Source organism: Mus caroli, chromosome 3, assembly GCF_900094665.2.
Source record: "Mus caroli chromosome 3, CAROLI_EIJ_v1.1, whole genome shotgun sequence".
NCBI lineage: Eukaryota > Metazoa > Chordata > Mammalia > Rodentia > Muridae > Mus > Mus caroli.
The window spans coordinates 96314251-96334448 of NC_034572.1; the positions used below are offsets into that span (position 1 = coordinate 96314251).

Here is a 20198-nt window from a genome sequence, read left to right on the forward strand (position 1 = left end):
CCCCAGCCCCAGCCCCAGCCCCAGCCCCAGCCCCAGCCCCAGAGGAAACCCAAATTCCTATTCATACCATCTGGAAGAGGAAGTCCAACACCCCAGTAAGCCAGCTGCTTTTTCCAGTTAGGTCTAAAAAGCAGGTATTTGAAAACAGCTGTTTCTGGTATTTTATAATAAATCTGTCAAGTTCATCTACAGATCGAAATCTGTGATTATTTTTAAAACCAGGGCTCTCTCGGAATCGGGACTATAGAATGTCACTATAGGCTTTCCTCTCCCCTACCCTTGAAGCACCCACACCCAGAGCCTTCTGTCCTCACTGAAGCTCCAGCGAAGCACACAAGCAATTCAGGGATGTTTATAAAATAAAGCGAACTTTCCAAAAGAACCAGACAGAAGCCCACTTCCTTAAAACAATGGCATTAAAACGCTTCCTTAAAACAAGAACGTTATCTTTAAAGAGCTTTCCTTTACCCTTTTATTCCACTCACTTTATTATCTTAAAGACAAGGGTCTCACTGTGTAGCCCTGCCTGCCTGGCCTGGAACTTTCTACTTGCTATGCAGCCCAGGCTGGCCTCCAACTCACAAAGATCTGCTTGCTCTGTCCCCTAAGCGCTCTCCGCTTGGATTAAAGGTGCCTGTCACTTATCACGTTCACATTAAAAAAAGTTACAAAGTACAAATTGGTACAGAAAACTAAAGTTTAAGTGTCTAACTCCCCATCCATCAGTCATCACTGCCAAGAGCCCCTTCCTGAAGATGCCACACCTGACAGCTTGGGAAACACTTTCGGGCTTCTTTCCAGGTGTGGCCACCCACACACAGCCCATGAAACCCACATCTTATTCTGAGATCTATCTCAATCTGGGTACAGTTACTTATATGGTGCTCTGCTCACCGAGAGAAGCAAACACCAGGACAGCCACCACTTCCACACAGCACACAGCTGTGGCCACAGCTGGGCCTCTGAGCTGGGGTCAGCTGTCACCTTGGAACAAAGGTGCTGAAATACCAAGACTGGGAATAGCATTAACACAGCTACAAGAGAGGGGCCTCCTCCTGGGGCTGAGTTAATCATTTCCCATGTAGATTTCATTCAGTCCTTACCAGTTCTAGAAGGAGGAATCCCTATACCCTCTTCACAGAGGAGGAGACACCTCCATTGGGTTCCTACCCTGCACAGGATAGTACCACCCATTTCATCATTTATCTGTTTGTCCATCCATTTATCTCTCCACTCATCCAGCATCCTGCCCCTCGGAATGCACTTGGCCCCCTGAACAGCCACCCAGGTCTCTTTGTTCAGCAGAGGAAGGGGAACTTGGCCCCACTACTCAGGACAGTGTTTTCAAATCCTGACTCACTTGGAAGACTAGTTAAAGACAAATCAGGTGCCAGGCCAAGCAAGTATGTGCCTGTGTGTGTGTGTGTGTGTGTGTGTGTGTGTGTGCACGCGTGTGCTCGTGTGTGCGTAGCCAGCGAGTCAGCAGCTTCGAGAGAAGCAACAAATTAACACCTGCTTTTAAACTTTCACTTACAGTATTGGTAAAGCTCTGAGAGAACAGACACCTATAAGAAGTACTTAGAAATAAGAAGCATTTCCAATGCCAGGGAAACTTTAATTTAAAACCAATTGTGAGAAATTAAGGCCATCAACTCTAATGGCAGCTATAAAACGTAAATTGGCAGTATTAGTGACTTCCCAAGCATGTCAACTGCTCTTACAGCTTGACTTCTCACCCACCAGTGACGGAACCTTCCACATCCTCAGCCCTTCCGGTGGGCTGGTGGAAACCTGCTTCTCTAACAGAAAGCCCTTCCAACCTACAGGCACTTGTACACAGAAGGATGGCGTGACGGATCGCTTACGTACCCTTGCCTGTGAGATTTTTTGGAATGGCTTGAGTAGTAGGAATAGCCAGAATACGTGGATTCGGTATCCATAGCAATGGCAAGCTTCCTCTGATGAAGGAGCAGGGGCTGTCCTTCCGCGTGCTGTCTCACCCACTAGCTCTAAAGGCCTTGGAGGACTCAGAGACACCACTCTTCAACAGGACTCTGTAAAGAGGAGAAAAAGGAGAGATAAATTCTCAAAGTCAAAGGGTAGGAAGATAAACCAACAACAGGCAGCTCTCCTCTGGGGTCCCTGTTATAGAATATGGGGTAAGCATAAAAGCCAAACCTCCAAATGCATCACTCAGCCAGGAAGCAGCGTGGCAGGTGTCTGAGAGGCAAGCGGGGTGCTCGCAAGCTGGACCCCAGCTCAGCAGGAGGAAGAAGGTTTGGGAGAGACCTGGACATTGGGACATTTATTTTCTGAGCACAGCCTTCTTACCCTTATGGCTTTGGCTGTAGAGTAGTACACCAACCCCCAGATAAATGTCTACTTCACCCCCAACTGTCGGTTATAGAAACAACACCCAAGGAAATCCCTTACTCAGCAATTTGGCCATCATTTCCAAAAGTCAATTTGTTTTTTGTTTTTTGTTTTTCTTAGTCTCTGAGAATCCAAAACTCCTAGAAATTTATCTTCCAAATTAAAACTCAACAACCACCATGGTTGCCTCGCTGTCTATGATAACAGAAGTCAGCGGCCACATAAACACCTCCCCCCAGCCAAGGAAGAAATAGCTGGAGGAAGACAGGACTCAGTCAGTCAAAGAAAATACCACAGATCTGTACAAAATGACAATTACAAAGAAAGGAGATTTTAATAAGCAGGATATGGGACTGCAGGCAGCCAATGGAACTATAGAACCGTTGCAATGATGTAATAACTTATGGAAGGGCCGGGACCACAGGGGACATCAGCAACGGTGATTTACTAGTTACAAGGTCCTAGGTTCTTCCCCACTTCCCTCTAATATTGCTCTGCAATAAAAATAAATGAGAAGCACTTCCAAGTACATTACATTCCGGAGCCTCCGCAGGCTCAGCCTTCACCTCGAGAAAGCTCTACAGCTCTGCCTCTTTCTGAATCGCTCTCCCAGGGCTGCTGGAGCCTCAACAGGGCTCCTACCCTGCAGGGTCCTGGAGCCTAAAACTGCAAACAGAGCCAGAGATAAGTGGGAAGGAAAACAAAGGAATTGCAAAGGTCACGCCCCTGCCCCTCACATAGGAGGAGATTCTGGCTCCCTGACCCCAGCTACAGAGAAGACATTTCAAACTGGGAGCCCTAACTGGGCCTGAAGTCTCATCTGCACAGTTACACCAGTCCAGAGCCTAGAAGTAGTATTCTAGTGTTCCTTCCAAAGTGAAGAGGAAAAAACGTTATTAAAGAGACCCTGGGCCTAGGGGTTACTCGCCCTGTCCTAGATGCCTCAACTTGTGACTTAGGAGTTTATCTTAGAGCGCTAATTCTTCAAGGAAAAACTTTATCTCCTCACTGTTCATTGTGATTAAGAGCTAAAAAACAATGAAAGGTCCCCTAACCCAAAGAATAGGAAGGAAACAAGGTTCAGCTCTACCCTAATTAGCACATATGTAAGAAACAGTAATTATGGAGTTAGGTCCAAAGGCCACCATGCACTCACTCATCCATTTCGCATCCAAGTTTCTAAGCAGCCAGAAAACCCTGCTCAGGAGTGCTAAGGCCGCAGAGCTATGACAGAGAGCTCACTACTTTCCTTGGTTCTGCTGGTGGCTGGTTTCCATTTGATGGCACTTGTAGCATTTCTCCTCCAGCCCTCCGCCCCCTTTCTCCCTATCAGGTTATTACTTAACAGCCTTTGGCCATCAAGAGCCCAAGTCTAGCCACGGGAAGCCTGGAGTCCAGCCAAGCTGAGCCACCTGTGATCAGCCCCTTCCTCGCCTTGCCTTCTTGAATCTCAGTCTGCTCACTTGTCAATCAGGAATCCAAGCACCGGCCACCATCTCCCAGGGTGAAGCTATAAACAGACACAGACTTGACTCGCTTCCTAGCTCCAGGACCTCAGTCAAGCTATGCGATCTCTTTGAAGACTCTGAGCTGGCAGTGGTGACAGTACCCAGCGTGGACACCACATGCACTGGGTAAGTAAAACTGGGTGGTCCCTTCAGTGGTTTCTAAACTCCACCATCTCCTTGTTTTTCTCAGCCAAAGGAAAGCTTAGAGAGCCACAGGGTGGAGGGCCAGCGCCTCCCTCCAGGCCATCCCACCCAAGTCTCACCTGCTGTGGGCAGAATGGGGCTGCCCCTTAGGCTGCCTGCTCACCCACCAGCTGTGTACTGGAACACGGCAGTTTAATCTCTCAGAGCTGTGGATTTTCCACCCAGTAAAAGAAAGGCAAACAGCCTGCTTGGGAGGAAGGGGGCGATTCTAAAGACTAAACATGAAACTAAGCAGGCATCTCTCAGAACATTAGCTTGGCTCCTGAGCCGAGTCTATCAGTCTTTCTCCTCCTCCTGTTTCCCAGGGCTTTCAACTGCCACTCAGTGAGCTTCCAGCACACAGTGCTCTCCCTTTCTTTCTGCTATGGCCTGTGCTCCTTTCCCACCGGCCTTCTGGCTGGCAGACAACCAACCTTAGGAGATACAGTCAGGATATGGGGGCAAAGCACGAAACAATCTTCTCTCCTTGATAGCCAATAGCTGGACTCTTGGTTGACCTGCAGATTCCAAGGCTTGGCACCTTCTTCAGAACACTGACTGTTCTTCTCTAGAACAGTCAGTCACACCCTTACCCTTCTTCTGCAGGCCCTTCATACCCCATTGCTTTGCCTCCATATCTAATGAGTAGCCACCAGACCATGCTCAGCGGTTCTAGGGAGATGGCTTCAACTGGGGCACACCACCTGCCCTCATTAATAAGCCTTGATGACTAGCTCGATCTGTGTGCTGTTCCTTCTCCCATCCCTATATCAAGTTATCCCTTAACAATCAAGACACACCCCCTTCTTCTTCTCCATCTCCAGGGATAAGCTCCCACCCGAGTCAGGAGGAATGGCCCCCTCCCCCAAATATTCTGAACATAACGGGAACACTTCCCGAAACCTAAGTCCAAATGCTCCCTTTCCACTTGGTCAGCTCTCACCCACAGCCACTCTCTTGTGCCCTGACTTGATCTTTCTAATATCCGTTTCCGGTAATGCAGCCATCTTGTCCAGTAGACGGACCTGCTCTGCTGTTTTGAACACTCTCTCCTGTTCATCCGTGCATCCTACTGCCACCAAGCTCTGCTTGTCCTTGGATCCTCCTCTCCCTCCCAGTTCACAGCAACAGAGGATAACCTAGAGAACATCCTAGGCTCCCTCACCTGCCCTGGTCCACACAGAGCCAAGGCCTTCCTTTCACCATGGTTACCAAATCTGGTGTTATCTAAGATCTGGGGGAGGAGTCAGGAAGTAGACTAGTAAAAGGCAGGGTGGACTCCTTCCAGAAAGGGCATGACCTCAGGCGAGGGCTCCCTTTTGAGTTAGTGAAGACACATTATCCTGACGCTTAACTCTGTGAGGATGCACTTAAAAGAAACTAAAACAGCTCCTGACCGGGTCAGAATGTTTACCTTTATCAGCAAAGGCAATCAAGAAAGGAAAAGAAATCAATTTCCCTGGGTCGCAAACTAATGAATTGTTGCGGAGGCCAGAATGGGGTACAGGCAGGACGGAGAGAACACAGACAGACCTAGAACCCGCAAGGTCTGTCACACTGGCCCCTGACAGGACCTGTATGTGTTGGGTTCAGGGAGGGCAGCAGCCAGGCTGACCTAACCTTGTTCAAATCCTCCCATGGTATCCGCTGAACTTTAAAACACAGAATCTTCCATTTGATCAGTCTTGCCAGCTGTTCCAGTTCCTCGGGGCCTGGTTCTTTCCAGCCTCAGGACCTGAGCCCAGCCCAGTGTATCTGCTGAGGCTCATTCTCTCATGTGAACCATTCGGCTAATCCCTCTCAGTTTGAACACCCTTCTTTTGGAGAGGCCTGGCTGACCCTCCAGTTCACACCTGGCCGCCCGCTGCCTGCATTCCGCCTACACTTGGCTCTAGCAAGTCACATGCTCACTTGTGTGACAATCCAGCACCAGGCTCTGAAGAGGCTTCTGGGGTGCGGGGACCACAGTCCTTTCTGTCCTCCTGGCTGCTGGCAAAAGAGAGGTACCTAATAAATAGTTGCTGAGAGAAAGGAAGAAAGGAAAAGAAAGAAAGAACAAAAAAAAAAAAAAGTCTTGTGCCTATCTCAGGGCATGAAGGCATGACTTCACCATAGAAGAAAGCTCACAGAGGGTAGAAAAAATGAAGATTTTTCAGAACTATCCAGAACAAAGTAATACTGCTGGTACAATGCTTATTCAGTAACAGAACATATAGTCCAGATGTGCTCAGGGAAGACCAGCACCATTGTTTCAGCTTGTGCTGAAGAGCATCCTGCTCCAGTCTGGCTGGATCAGAGTATACCAAACTACACAGCCTGGGGAACAGTGCTGGGAGAACATCTTACAGGGTGCAATTCATTTCTCCTACCACCTTGTACTAAAACAAGCTGATAGCCAGTGACCCAAGGAGAGTCTTCCCCGAAGTCACATCTATTCCTATAAAACACACAACTCCTACTTGAAAGAAAAACAGTAACACACACACACACACATGGGAAATGACAGGTTATGATAATGACCATGGTAAATGTAAGCTAACTTTTATGAAAAGGAAGTTATAAAAACATCAACAGCTCCATGTAGAGCCATTAATTAAAGGGCCTCTGCCTGGGAAGGTAGAAAGTTATTGCACAAGGGGTCCAGAGAATAGCATATGTGGGTTTACTTGGTGGGTCTCGGGCTAGGAAAAATGGTACAGGGCCGTGTGACAAAGCCTGAACGTGCGCGTGTAAATCATAAAGCAGTATCCAAGTCTGTGATGTGAGTGAGGCTCTGCAGGGCTCAGACACCTGGGACAAGTCAATGATCCCCTTCCAGCAACACAGCGCTTCAAGATGCACAGCTCCAGGCCACTGTTAACCAGGAGAGAAAACACCAGCCTCATTTTACCTGGTTTGCCAATGAGTTCAGCTCCCATTCCCAGACTAACTGCTATTGGCCTGAGTCATTAATTACCTCTGGGACATTCCTGGCAGCTGGACAAGGGTGTGAGGAGCTGTGAGGGGTTACTGTATCTAGGATGGATATTTCTTTTCAAGCAAAGCCTTTCCCCCTAGTAGATTCTGAAGCTTCAGCCACAGCCTGATGCCCACCACACATCCCATGGTGTTCTAAGGGGGATCTGGGACGAGGGTGGAGGCAGAGCAGCAGAGGATGGAGGCAGTTTGCTTCTGCCTCCAGGAGGACACAGAGTACCAGAAACAGCCCAGCCACAGCCACCGAATCTTGTCTTCCTCGTAGAAAGTGGCACAGTTAACTGGCCACAGTTAGCTCACTCCACAGATATGGTGGCACTTAAGGCTGAAGTCACTTGCATAAAATATCTCAATCTTCAGAACAAGTCTTTAAGGGAGGCAAAATTGAATGTCATGGCACAGTTAAGGGAACAAGGTCACACACACAAGCAAGTGCCCCCGTATGGCTTTAACCTTCAGAGAGCCATGGAAAACTGAAAGCTATGTAGCAATTACGAGAATTGTTTGTTTACTTAGAGAAGAGGCAGGCAACAATAGTGAATTGTTCCAAACCACACATAACCTCACAAAGAATCCTGCCTATGGACTCCTACTCATAGGCTCAGTAGAAGGGAGACTGTGTGTGTGTGTGTGTGTGTGTGTGTGTGTGTGTGTGTGTGTGTATGTGTTGGGGGTCACTTTAAGGAGAAAGGAAATTAATCTCAAACAGCCTCCAGCCCAGGTGAGACCTATGATTATTAATCAGCGTGATGAGGCCCCCATCCAACCCAAACTACATCAGCCGCAATGCAAGGTGTGCCTTTGGGTATACATCAGGGGGATAAAGAATACCTGGCACACTCAGCACATTCATTCTTCAACAGAAGGTTGTCATGGAATTGTTACTTGGTAAGGAAACTTCAATTTCCTGTATGGCTTCATCCTATTGCTCAAGAAATAAGACAATAACAACTTTTTTGAGACTTGGCAGGCAGTCTCAAAAATATGACACTCACAAAGTCTTTCATTTTACTTACAAATGAATTGCTACCAAGTGACACTGTCAGCAACTGCATCCCTGAAAATTTCACACTGGGTGTTTTGGCTAATCTTAGTGGGAGTCGCCAACCTTTAAAAATGCTAAATGCTCCTGGATATTGCTTTGAAATGTAGAATAAAACAGTTTCCTCCCACACATCAAAGCCCCAACTATATCGCACTGATTTAATTCAATTCTAAAAACTCTAATTAGTGGTTACATAAAATGGCTAATTATGCCTCCCTGGGCTCCGACGGTTTCTGCACTTACAGAGCCTAGGAGCTGTGTAATCAACACGCCCACTAGAAGGAGAAGGCTAATTAGTATTGTTGATTGGTGACATAACTTATAGTATTTTTTCAGCAAACCCCGTAAAACGTATAAACACGTCAGTGAAAACACTAGTCTTCACAGCTAACTTTTGGAATTCGCACGCACTCCTGACCACAATCCCCTCAAACGGGTTCAAACTAACGCACGCACCAACCACACAACCATGCCGATAGAGTCCTGCCACCCCTCCATGAACTTCAGAAGGAGCTCATCTTCGCGGTCTGGGCATCACACACGGTTTGGAGACGTGAAAATTGAGATTGCCCGGCTCCGACTCTCCTCTACTCATCACTGAGCCACCAGGCTACGGCTCCGCCCCCACTCCTGCTTCCACCACCGACGCTTTTAAATTTTTATAAAGCTTCACACTTCTCTGGGCGCGCTGCTCGGGGCAGTTCAATGGCTGCAGGATGAAATAAGGTTCAACTGGTGTCTAAGGCTGCCCGAGTGTGGCGAGGTTGCCCAGGACAGGGACTCCTCCTTTGGCTGGGACTGGCTGCTCGCCTCTGCTCCGCCCCGGCGCTTTTGAAAGTAAACTACCTGCCTGTTGCGCTCCGCGATGCGCAACGGGCCGCGCCCCCCAGGCCTTCCCGGCTGCGGTTTTGTAAGTGAAATAAGAAACACGAACCAGCTCCATTCCTGTGCTGGAAAACCGGCCAGTTGACCCCGGGTCCTGGTGGGGACCCCCATCGCGTTCTGCCCTGCAAGGCGCGTCCAGCCACTGGTTGCCTCCGACACGCCGTCATTCCCTGGCCACCACCCGGCACGCGCACTCAGGGGCGCACTCCGAAGGCCAGACAAGGCAAAGAAGTCCGAGGTAGCGCAGGCTGCCCCAGGACTCCGAGCACTGGAATGGAGCGGAGAGAGCCCGGGGCAGGGATGGAAGGACCCGCGTCTCGGGAAGCTCGACCCGGAGGAACCCAGGGGTCTCCCGGTCCGAGGCCCCGGACCCCGGTCCGACTGCTGGGGAGCAGGGACACCCGCAGTTGGGCCTGACCTCCCACCCAGCTTAGTCCCGAGTCCCCGCGCCGCGCCCGCCTCTCCCGGGACTCACCCCGGCGCCGGCCCGCCGCGCTCCACGCCCGCGCTCTCGGCTGCAGCGCCCGGGCTCCGCGGCCTGCGCTGGGCTGCAGTGGAGGCACAGCCCCGCCGCGGCCGCTGCTCTCTGCTGCTTTCCGCTTCCTGTCCCGGCGCCGCCCCGCAGCCCCAGCCCAGCCCTGCTAGCCCGGCGCGGCCGCCAGCCAAGATCTGCGAGCGCTGCGGGCCCCGCTGCCGGCCCGGCCCACCTGCAGCGGAGGGCGGGGCAGGGACACACACACACACACACACACACACACACACACACACGGCCTGACCAGGGACTGACATCTCCTCTCCCAAGTGGACCCACTAGCACACAGTCTAACAAATCTCATCCTGAATTCCTGAATACATGACGCAGGGGTTGATGTCTCCCCACCCAGCACCCCAACATACCCCCAAGATCACGCGCGCGCGCGCGCGCGCACACACACACACACACACACACACACTTACAATTGTGCATAAAATCCAAGCCCTCTCATTGTTTGCCATCATTAAAAGCTCCAACCCGCATATTCACATGGCTCAAGAACCAATTTCTACCCCTCCCCCAACTCATACATTTTTCAGCACACATAATACACTTAAACTCCAATGTAGCTCAAGAGATGACCCAACCAGTAACCACCAACGCCCACAGTCCTACAGCAGCTTCTCCCCGCTCCTCTTCCACCAGAGCAGACATGCCTGCCTCTGCTCTCCTGATCTACTGGAAACTACCAGGAGAGCGCATCTCTGAAGGCAGGGAGCCAAAAGTTCCAGACCGATTGAGACCACTTCCCTCTCTAAGCTTCGTTTCCCGGTTTGGATAGTGCTGAGGACTCTAATGTCCTTGAAGGGTTGAAATGCGAGTATTAGAAAGCGCAGAACAGTTGGCAACTGTTTTTGTGAATATTCTCACCGTTCTTAGTCGTGATAGAATCCGTGCCCAGAATGACAGATCTATAGCTGCCATGACAAAATGCTCCCGCGAAGGCGCGCACAGTGGGAAGTGCTGAATCTGCAGTTTGCAGGAATGCTGGGGGTGATTTGCCTTGCGAAACGCAGGCTCTTTGTGAAGTCGCCTTGTTTGAGAACCTGTAGCCTCAGGAAGTCCTCACTGTCTGCTTTTTCCTAACTCCTCTATATTCCATTTTCTCCACCATCCAGGCCATGTCCTTCTAAGTACACCCAGATGTTCAGGGTAGCAGGACGATGTTCCACACTCCTAGCCTCCAGACTCCAATGACCCCACCATCTGCATGTACCTGAATTGCAGCCTCTAAATGACTCCAGAGAGCATATCTAGAGTCCAGCATCACGTTTCCTCAGGTAAATCCAGCTGTCTTCCCTACATGCTTAGCTGCTAAGGTGGGAAAGCCAAAGAAGTCTGGAAATGGAGTCTCATTCACCTTACCACTTAGAACCTTCACAAGTAAAGCAGAGCAAGACATCCCAGTTCAAGTGTGAGGTTCTCGAGGAGTCCTGTGTAATACTAAGACCCACAATGAATTTTCATGGAATGGAATTCCAGCTTGCTCTGGGTGATTTAAGTAACCTTATAATGTGATGCTTCTGAGAGGGATCAGGAGAGAAGGATAACCCAGAATATTATAAATGATAAGTTCACGTCAAAGTGCCATCTGCTATTTGTTTTTACCCCATGAACTAGAGTTTCAGAGTTGAAAAGTTCAACTGAAGGCATTCAGACACTGAGTGGTGGTCCGTGCAACCGAGCGTTGCACTGGATAGAGCAAGCTCCCTGTGGCAGAGCTGTTCAGCACTACTAGCCATTCATCTGACGTTGACTCCCCCAGCTACACCTTTATCAATAATGCAGGTGACTCTACGGGCACCACCTGCTACTCTCTTGTTTTGCTAATCCATTTATTTCAAACTGCATAGGGGAAGAGCAACACTATGCATTGGGTTTTTTTCAAAATGTCAACCTGCCTACCTTCCATGTGTGCAACAGCAGCTTCCTGGCCTTATATTTACCATCCCTCCTCCCTTCCCCCAAGGCTTGTAATGCTCTACCTGCTGTGATCCACCCTATCTACCAAGACCCAACGGTTGTATGACAAAACTTATCCTGGGGAGATGCGACACACACATCTGCTCACCCCAGATAGGGAACCCACGACAGAACAAAGTGTGGATACTACCGAAGTCCAATGTGGTGAACCAATGAGTTTTATAGAGGCTCCTTACAGGAGAATAGGTGAGGGGTTACTTAACAGGAGCAGAAATGACTCAAAGACAGCTGCATCACCAAGGCATACCCCAACATGGGTGGCACTTCACAAAGCTGGGAATCTGGAACACACTGCACATCCTGCAGGCTGCTTAACAGGTTGGAGAGGGTCCTCAGTGGGTCTAAACCTCTTCCAGGCAGCTCAACTGATTTATGCTTCTTCCAGACTGCTGGTCTGGTCTTAGAGTCTTCTTTGCTGTTCCGTTTGTCTGAGACCCTTCTTTTGCAGCTTGGCTATCTTTCTTTGAGAAGGACTCTCAGCTTTTATTACTTACTCAGGCAGGGAGGGGCTTAGTGAATCCGCTTAGTTTCAGGGACTTCCTGAAGCTATTTTGAATTGTCTACCTCCCTGCTTAAGCTTTCCTAAAGGATGGGATGCTTTAATTCCAGTGGAAGCTTACATAATACCAATGCAAATCCCCAGCTCCAGAAAGCCTCTAGTTCTCCTGACCAGAATGCAGGCTCTTCCCTGTTTACCACTTCCAAAGTGATCTGGGCTTTAAAAAAATTTGTTTGCTTTTGGAGACAGGGTCTCACATAGCCCAGACTGTCCTTGAATTCCTGATCTTGCTCTCTTCACCTCCTGAGTGCTGGGATTACAGGAGAGTGTACCACCACACCAAGTTGCTAACCCCCATGACAGATCTTCCCATATAGTGTGCACTTAATTTATTTTAAATTATGGGCACAAGAATGTGTGTGTGTGTGTGTGTGTGTGTGTGTGTGTGGCATCTGGGGACTGGAAGATTGTTCACCTGTGAATGCATGTGCCAGAGGAGTCTAGAGCAGGGTGTTAGATTTCTCAGAGCTAGAGCTATAGCTGGGAAACTAACTCCAGTCCCTGCTAGAGCAGTGTGTATGTGCTCTTAACTAACGAGCCATCTCACCAGCCCCAATCCTTGCTTTGTTATATTTAGCAAAGGAGTGTATGACTATCTTGACTTCCACCTCTTGAGAAGTTAATAGGGTAACCAGGGAACAACTGACTGAAAAGTCTTGACTTCTGCACCTGGAGTTAGTTAACAGAAACAGATTATCTGCTAGTATACAAGCTAAATATGCCGAAGGAGGACTTCTGTAGAAGTCACCTATCCCAGCTGCAGAACTCCAAAGCTAATAAGCAAAGCAAAGCAGAACAAAACAAAACCAAAAACAGGAGCTAAATGAGAAACATCTCTAATAGAAAAACTCATGCGCATCTCAGTTTGCTCGGTTTAAATTATAGACTGTGGTGAGCCACCGTGTGTTCGGTAAATCAAATCCTCATCCTTTGCAAGCACAAATGCTCTTAGCCTCTGAGTTATCTATCGAGCCCTGTGCAACCCAGTTTAAAAGAGGACAGACCTACAAATAGGAGACTCTCTTACCCACACTCAGAGACTAGTTACATTGAGAATCAGAGGATACCTCAAGAGCACCCTGGGAGTGTGAAAGGGCTCATTGCGAGGACCATGAAGCCCCAAAGCTCATTTTACTAGGTATTTCTCCTGGCTCAAGATCATACCAGAGGATAGTAGCTAGTACGCACAGGCAGGAGCCTGCACTGTAACTGTCTAGAAAGATGCTTTCTGAATTATTTAAGAAGGCAGAGATGATGCAAAGTAAATATTGCAAAGGTTTATGTCTAAAATGTTTCAACTGGTAAAAGGAGCTGCTCACGTAAAGGACCATTTAATGCTAATATTTATATAAGATCTACATATACTACATATACTTAACGTCTTCTTGTTGTTGATCATGCTGGTGATGAGCCTGGATGGCCGGAGAAGGTCCCAAGGAAGGATCAGTTTGTCCTGAACGGTCATAGGTGGAGGGTGATGGCTGGAAGAAGGCAAGGCTCTCTCGAGTGCTGAGGAAATGAGCAGTAGTGTATCTGACTGGGCATAGGCGTGGAGGGAGCAGCGCCGGGATACAGCCAAGGGCAGGGAGTGATGTGGAGAGACACAGGGAATTCAAAAGCCAGGGCTGGGATCAGAAAAGGGAACATGAAATGCAGTCCTAGTGTTCAGGCTTTTCAATGGAAGCTAACCATAGAATAAATGTTCCTTAATCCAAGAATAAATACAAGTTTCTGAATTACAATGACTCTACTTAGGAGGTTTCAGTCTGAGACGATGGATCAGTCAGTAAAGTGCTTGCTATGCAAGCATGAGGACCTGAGTTCAAATCCTCGACCCTCACATAAAAAAGCTGTATATGCCTATAATCTTAGTGTTGGGGAAGAAGAGACAGGAAAGATCTGAGGAACTAATCACCTCTGGTTGATGAACTCTAGGTTCAGTGAGAGACCTTGTCCCAAAAAAGCAATGGAGGGAGACCCCAGACATCTACCACTGGTCTCCACAAACACATGTACCCAGATGTGTGCTTACACGTGCTACGCGATCACATACATACGTGTATACAGAATACACACTCTTATACACAGAGAGACATTTCGACTTTAGAGTGCTACAAAAGCAATACCTATCCAACAGAAGTTGACTTTGGATTCTAAGTATTAGCCTTTACTCTGACTAGTAATATGCAGCCACAAGGAGCCACAGGTCCAGGTCAACCAAGTGACCAAGGAGGGTGGACAATGCAAATGGAGCAGGTTGTGCTGCCAATGCTTTCTCAAGGTATGAGTCCACTACGTTACATGAGATAGGCAACACTGAATTATCAAGTAGGCCTTACGGCCGATGTTAGTAAAGGGATACCGATTCAGACTTAAGGCAAGCTAGGCTACGCCATGATGTTTGGGTAAGTTAGGCCAGTTAAGCTAGGCCAGTTAAACCCTTTTAGGATGTTTTCAACTTAATAGGTTTACGGGGACCGTAACTTCATGGTAACCGGAGAAGCATCTATACTTAGTGTAAGTTACTAGGGATATAAATCCAGGTAGTGTTGCACCAATCAGTGATTCAATAATTTATTCAGCAAACACTTACCACAATCCAGTCACTATTCTAGGCTCTAAAGGCATATCAAGACAGACAAAAGCTTACGTACTTGTGGGGAAAAGGGGCCACACAAGCAACACAAACATGTTCTCTTTAACAAGGTGATAGGAGGAGATGGGGAATATACAGGACACCCCTCTGGAGGAGCTCAGGCACAGCCTGGAAAGGTTCCTGAAAGGCGGTGGTGCTCAACCTTCCTAATGCTGTGACCCTTTATCACAGTTCCTTGTATTGTGGTGACCCCTACGACCATAAAATTGCTTTGGTTGCTGTTCCATAACTGTAATTTTGCTACTGTTTTGAACTGTAATGTACATATTTGTGGGGTTTTTTTGTTTTTGCTTTTGTTTTTTATTTGGCTTTTCGAGACAGGGTTTCTCTGTGTAGCCCTGGCTGTCCTGGAACTCACTCTGTAGACCAATCCTGGTCTACAGAGTTCAACTGGCCTTGAACTCAGAAATCTACCTGCCTCTGCTTCCCAAGTGCTAGGATTAAAGGCATGTGCCAACACTGCCTGACCATATCTGTGTTTTGTACCTGACCATATTTGTGTTTTGTAATGGTCGTAGGTGACCCCTGTTGGAAAAGTTCTCTCAAGGGGTCGCGACCCACAGGTTGAGAACCAGTGTTGTAAACTGGACCACTAGCGCTGTGACAAGGTGGGATGTGAGTACTTTGGGAAATCAGAGATTGAAGGTCCAGCTCAGCCTGCAAAGGCTGCCTGGCTTATCTGGTTGTGAGCCCAGGACTGGAAGGATAAGTATATGGTCTATAACAAGGAAGGGAGCACTGGGTAAAGGTAGGAGAGCATGACCTAGCATGGACAGGAAAGTGTCTCCAACAGCCAGGTGCAGTGCAAGCTGCTGGCCAGCAGGGGCAGCGGTGTTCACTAAAGAGGCTATTGCAGAACCACAGGCCAACACCCTAGAAGATCTGAAATGCTGGAGGTGGGACATGGGGAGGGAGCGAAGGAGAAGCTGAATGTTGAAGCAGGATGGCTCTTTGCAGGTGCCAGTCAGCAGTCTGGGCTGAAGAACAAAGGGACTGTGAGGAATCCGAGTTTCATGGGAGAGGGTAGACACAGGCCAGGAAGAGACTAGTTTTATGTTAACATAAGCTAGAGTCATTTTGGAAGAGGGAATCTCAGTTGAAAAAAAATGCTGCCACCAGATTAGCCTGTGGCCACCTTGTGGTGCATTTTCTTGATTGATAATGGATGTGGGAGACCCCATCTCACTGTGGGCAGTGAGTGCCATCTATGGGCTGGTGGTCCTGGGTGCTCTAAGAATGCAGTCGGAGAAGGCCACAAGGAGCAAGCCCGTAAGAAGTGTTCCTCCATGGCCTCTGCTTCAGTTCCTTCCTTCAGTTCCTTCCCTGACTTTTCTTTGATGATGGACTGTGGTGTGGGAGTATAATCGAAATAGACCCTTTCCTCTCCAAAGTTCTTATGGTCTTTATCATCCTAGCATCATATTCTACAGAGAAAAGAAACAGGAAAGACAGACCACTTGCCAGAGATGACTCAGCTGCTGACAGCTGGGGCCAGGCTTGGCAGACCACAGATCTCTGTCTGTCTATCTATCTATATCTATCCACCCGTCCATCCATCTATCCATCTTCTCCATCTTTGTGTGTGTGTGTGTGTGTGTGTGTGTGTGTGTGAGAGAGAGAGAGAGAGAGAGAGAGAGAGGGAATGTCTGTGTGTGCATATGTTCCCTTAGAAGACAGAAGAGGGTATGGGATCTCTGACAGCTGGAGTTATAAGCTGTTATGATCTGCCCAGTATGGGTTCTGGGAACTAAATTTCTGGTCTTTTGCAACAACAGCAAGAGATCTTAACCTCGGAGCCATCTCTCCAGCCCTCAGATTCTTTAGTGATGAAGAGGGTTTGGAGGGATGACCCAGCAATGAGGAGCACTTGATATTCTTGAAAAAGGACCAGAGTTCAATTCCCAGCACCCACATAGTGGCTCATGATCATCAAAATATCCAGTTTCCCACCCTCTTCCGACCTCTACAGGGACCAGGAATGCACATGGTGTGCAGGCAAAACACTCACACACATAAAATTAATAAATCCAAAATGAAGTGTAAACACACAATCCAGTGATAGCGAATATAGTTTTGGGACAGTCGCTCCATTCAGTAAAGAGAGGAGTGACTAAACGCCAGGTAGCAGAGAGGTGTGAAGAAATACTGTCTGTGTGAAGCAGAGAGATAAGATAGGGGTGTGCAGAGGTGAAGCAGGTGTCCTCGTTCTGTTGCATCACAGGAAGCTCTGAAACCTTTATAGGGAGAAGTAAATTCAGAGAGGCTAAAGTTTAGAGAAGAAGGGATAACCCCATGAGACAAAGTGGCCTTGTGATAGCGAGCCTCGGCACAGACAAAGGTGAGATGACCAGGGTCATGTGACTACGGCCGGGAGAGGCTCAGCGCTCTGGATGCAGAAGGAGGAAAAGGCTCTGACTGCAGACAGAACCGAGGAAGCTGAGGAATGGAGTCAGGCCAGAGGAGGAGGCGTCTGATGGTCACTGAGGTGGAAATCACAGAGAAATGGAACCCCACCCCCAACCTTAGCAAGCCCCGTGAATTGGTTCCAGATCTAAGGACCCCAACGCTGTGCTCTATGGTCCCTTTCACATCTAAGGATTTCTTTCTTCCATGCTGAGCCTTGAACAAGGGACACGTGTTCTACCACTGAGCTACGCCCTGCTGTTTCTGTCGCTTTTCTCATTGATATGGCAAGATACATGATAAAAACAACTTAAGGAAGAAAGAGGTTATCCTAGGTTCCTAGGCTGAAGGTGCAGTCCATCTTACTGAGGAAGTCACATGGCAGGAGATTGAGGCAGCCAATCACATTTCTTCCATAACCAGGAAGTGGAGAAAGATAAACGCCTGGGTCCTTTCTCCTTTGTCCCATCAATGGTGCCACCCCAGTAGGGCTGGCTCTGCCCTCTTTAGGTAAATCTTTCTGGAATCAGTCTCACCGACACACCCAGTGGTGTGTTTCCATGGTTACTTTAACACTGTGTAGTCTGTGGACAAGTATATACTTCATCAGGGCCGTGGCTGCCTTAACAGTCACGATCTGTGGACCAAAAAGACCTCCACAGAAGGGCCAGCCCTCTGGATGCCTGGATGATTCTCTGCAAGTCCAGGCAGGCAGGCCAAAAGGCTCTCAGTCGCAGGGAGAGAACCTGATGCCAGGTGTGTAGATATGCAATCTCAGAGGCAGATCCTCCCGAGGACGACAGGCAACCCCTGAGCTTGGCCAGTTTTGTTATCACTAAAGAGTAGGAGTCGGGCCCACGACAGAGGGCCCAACAAAGACACCAACCTTGCACATCTTCTGGGGATGCTAGGTATTTCCCAAATGATTCCAGTTGTCTGGACAGTGAAGGAGGTTATGTCATGAGCCAATCACAGGCAGCACTGAGCTAGGCTCTGGATAGCCCCGTGGGGCACGGGGCTTTCTTCTTTAATGTTGATTTTCAATCATCGAGAGCATCCATGTCTAATAACTATTTATGAGGAAAAACTTGAATAACTCACCACATGTAGTGTTAAGCTAATTATTTGGATTAATAGCCAGGGGCATTATTTTCCAAGGGTGAGACTAACCTCTGGAACGATTAGCCTAGCTCAGACTCCTGCTGTGTAGGAGACTCTGACATGGAAAGAAGGCCTCGACTTCCAGCCTCCCCCCTCCCCCAGCAGATCCATCCTTCCCTTGACAGATATGTGTGGGAGGTGAGGTAGGCCAAATCTGAACACAGTAGGACAGCACAGCCATCTGAGCAAACAAGGTTGGTATTAATATCTTAATATCAGTTCTCTCTCTTGGGTTGTTTTTTGTTTGTTTGTTTTTTGTTTTTTTGTTTTTTTTTTGACATGGTTTCTTCGTGTAGTCCTGGAGCTCACTTTACAGACCAGGGTGACCTTGAACTCAGAGATCTGCCTGCCTCTGACTCCCAAGTACTAGAATTGAAGGTATGTGCCACCACCACCTGGTCTTTCTCTCTCTCTTTAATGTTTTTTGTTTGTTTGTTTGTTTTCTTGGTTTGTGTGTGTGTGTGTGTATGGCTATTTTGCCTGCATGCATGTTTGTGCACTACCTGCATGCCTGCTTACCACAGATGCCTCAGAACCCCTGGAGCTAAAGTTGCCTGCTGTCCCATGGATGCAGGGAACTAAACTCAGTTCCTCTGCTGAGCCATCTCTCTGGCCCCTAGCCATACCCACTGCTGCAAAGTCTGTACTCTGATGTCTTGACACCTGTGGCCCTCTGCCTCCTTCTCCGGTTCCCACGGAGCTCTTTATCTCTGGACTTCTATTGTCTACTGTAAGCACCTCAGGGCCAAGGGCCAGACAAGCAGAGATAGCCCTTATCCTGGAGTCTGCTGGAATTATTCAAACTAGCTGATCCTGTCCTGTCTCACAAGATCCTCCTCCTACAGGAACCACAACAAAGTCTCTTATCTGCATTTCTCAGGACAAAACATTACTCAACAAGAGGGAACCAAGAAACCAGGTGCGAGACAGCAGCAGACAGTGATCTCTGAGAGACAGGAAGCAAACAGGCAATCTCAACCATTTCTCCAGCTTTCTGCCTAGAGCAGCTGTTCTCAACCTTCCTAATGCTGTGACCTCTTAATATGTTGCTCCTCGTGCTGTGGTGACCCACAATCATAAAATTATTTTCATTCTAATTTTGTTACTGTTATAAAACATAACACAAACACCCATATTTTCTGATTGTCTTAGGTGATCCCTGTAAAAAAGGTCATGGAGAATGCCACTCTCATGAAGGGTCTCGACCCACAGGGTGAGAACCCATGGCTTAGCTCTCCGCCTGAGTTGCAGGAAGAGGGGGGCTAAACAGTCCAGTGCTCTTTATGCTGAGGAAGCAGGGCCAGGACTGTAGAGCAGAGTGTCAGGTGAGATGGCTGCAAGGAAGGATTGCCTAAGGGTCTCCAGGGCTCCCTAAGATATTCCACCCAACCCAAGGTGTTCAGTGCAGGTGTAAGAGGAAAATACCCTCCAAATGGCTGAGAGGCAGCAATGCATAGAACTCAACAGGGAAGTGGATAATCTGTGCATAGACAGGCTGTAAAGCCTTAGCATTGTAGGGCAGTGGAAAGATGATCAGAAAAGTCTGGCCTTGATGGTGGACCAAAAAAAAAAAAAAAAAAAAAAAAAAAAGGCTCTGAATTAAATGCTTCCCTGCTTGTGCTAGAGAAGGCTTCAAAAACCTGGAAGTGTCACACTGTCCCAGGACTTTTAATCATAGAACAAAGTTCCTGTCTGCTTACAGACCATTCCACTATGCTCCTCCTAGGAACGTACCACAGCAAATATAGAGAACTGCTCGAAATGTCAGCTCCACTTCTACCACACACTCTCTCTCTGTTCCTATGTGTTCCTGCCTTTCCCCTCTCTTTCTGTCCTTTTCTGTCCTGCCCTTGCTTTCTCTGCCTCTATACCTTTTACAAGTCCCCACTCCCTTCCCCTTCCCCTTCCCCTTCTTCCCCTTCCCCTTCTTC

General features: G+C 48.3%; 1 protein-coding gene across 4 annotated transcripts in view; it reads right to left on the bottom strand.

Moving 5' to 3' along the window:
* Positions 1-9542, bottom strand: part of Vangl1 (VANGL planar cell polarity protein 1) — a 50938-nt gene extending 41396 nt beyond the window's left edge. Inside the window, exons 1-2 of one of the 4 annotated variants that reach the window (XM_021158187.2) lie at positions 9446-9542; positions 1870-2054 (exon numbers count right to left, since the gene is read on the bottom strand). In XM_021158187.2, the coding sequence (XP_021013846.1) occupies positions 1870-1940 (71 nt within the window). In that variant the 5' untranslated portion in view covers positions 1941-2054; positions 9446-9542. Of the gene's footprint in view, positions 1-1869; positions 2055-7871; positions 7961-9019; positions 9304-9445 lie in introns of those variants that run through there. The other 3 variants (XM_029475559.1, XM_029475562.1, XM_029475561.1) reach the window with 3 other exon arrangements.
* Positions 9543-20198: the final 10656 nt, after the last annotated feature.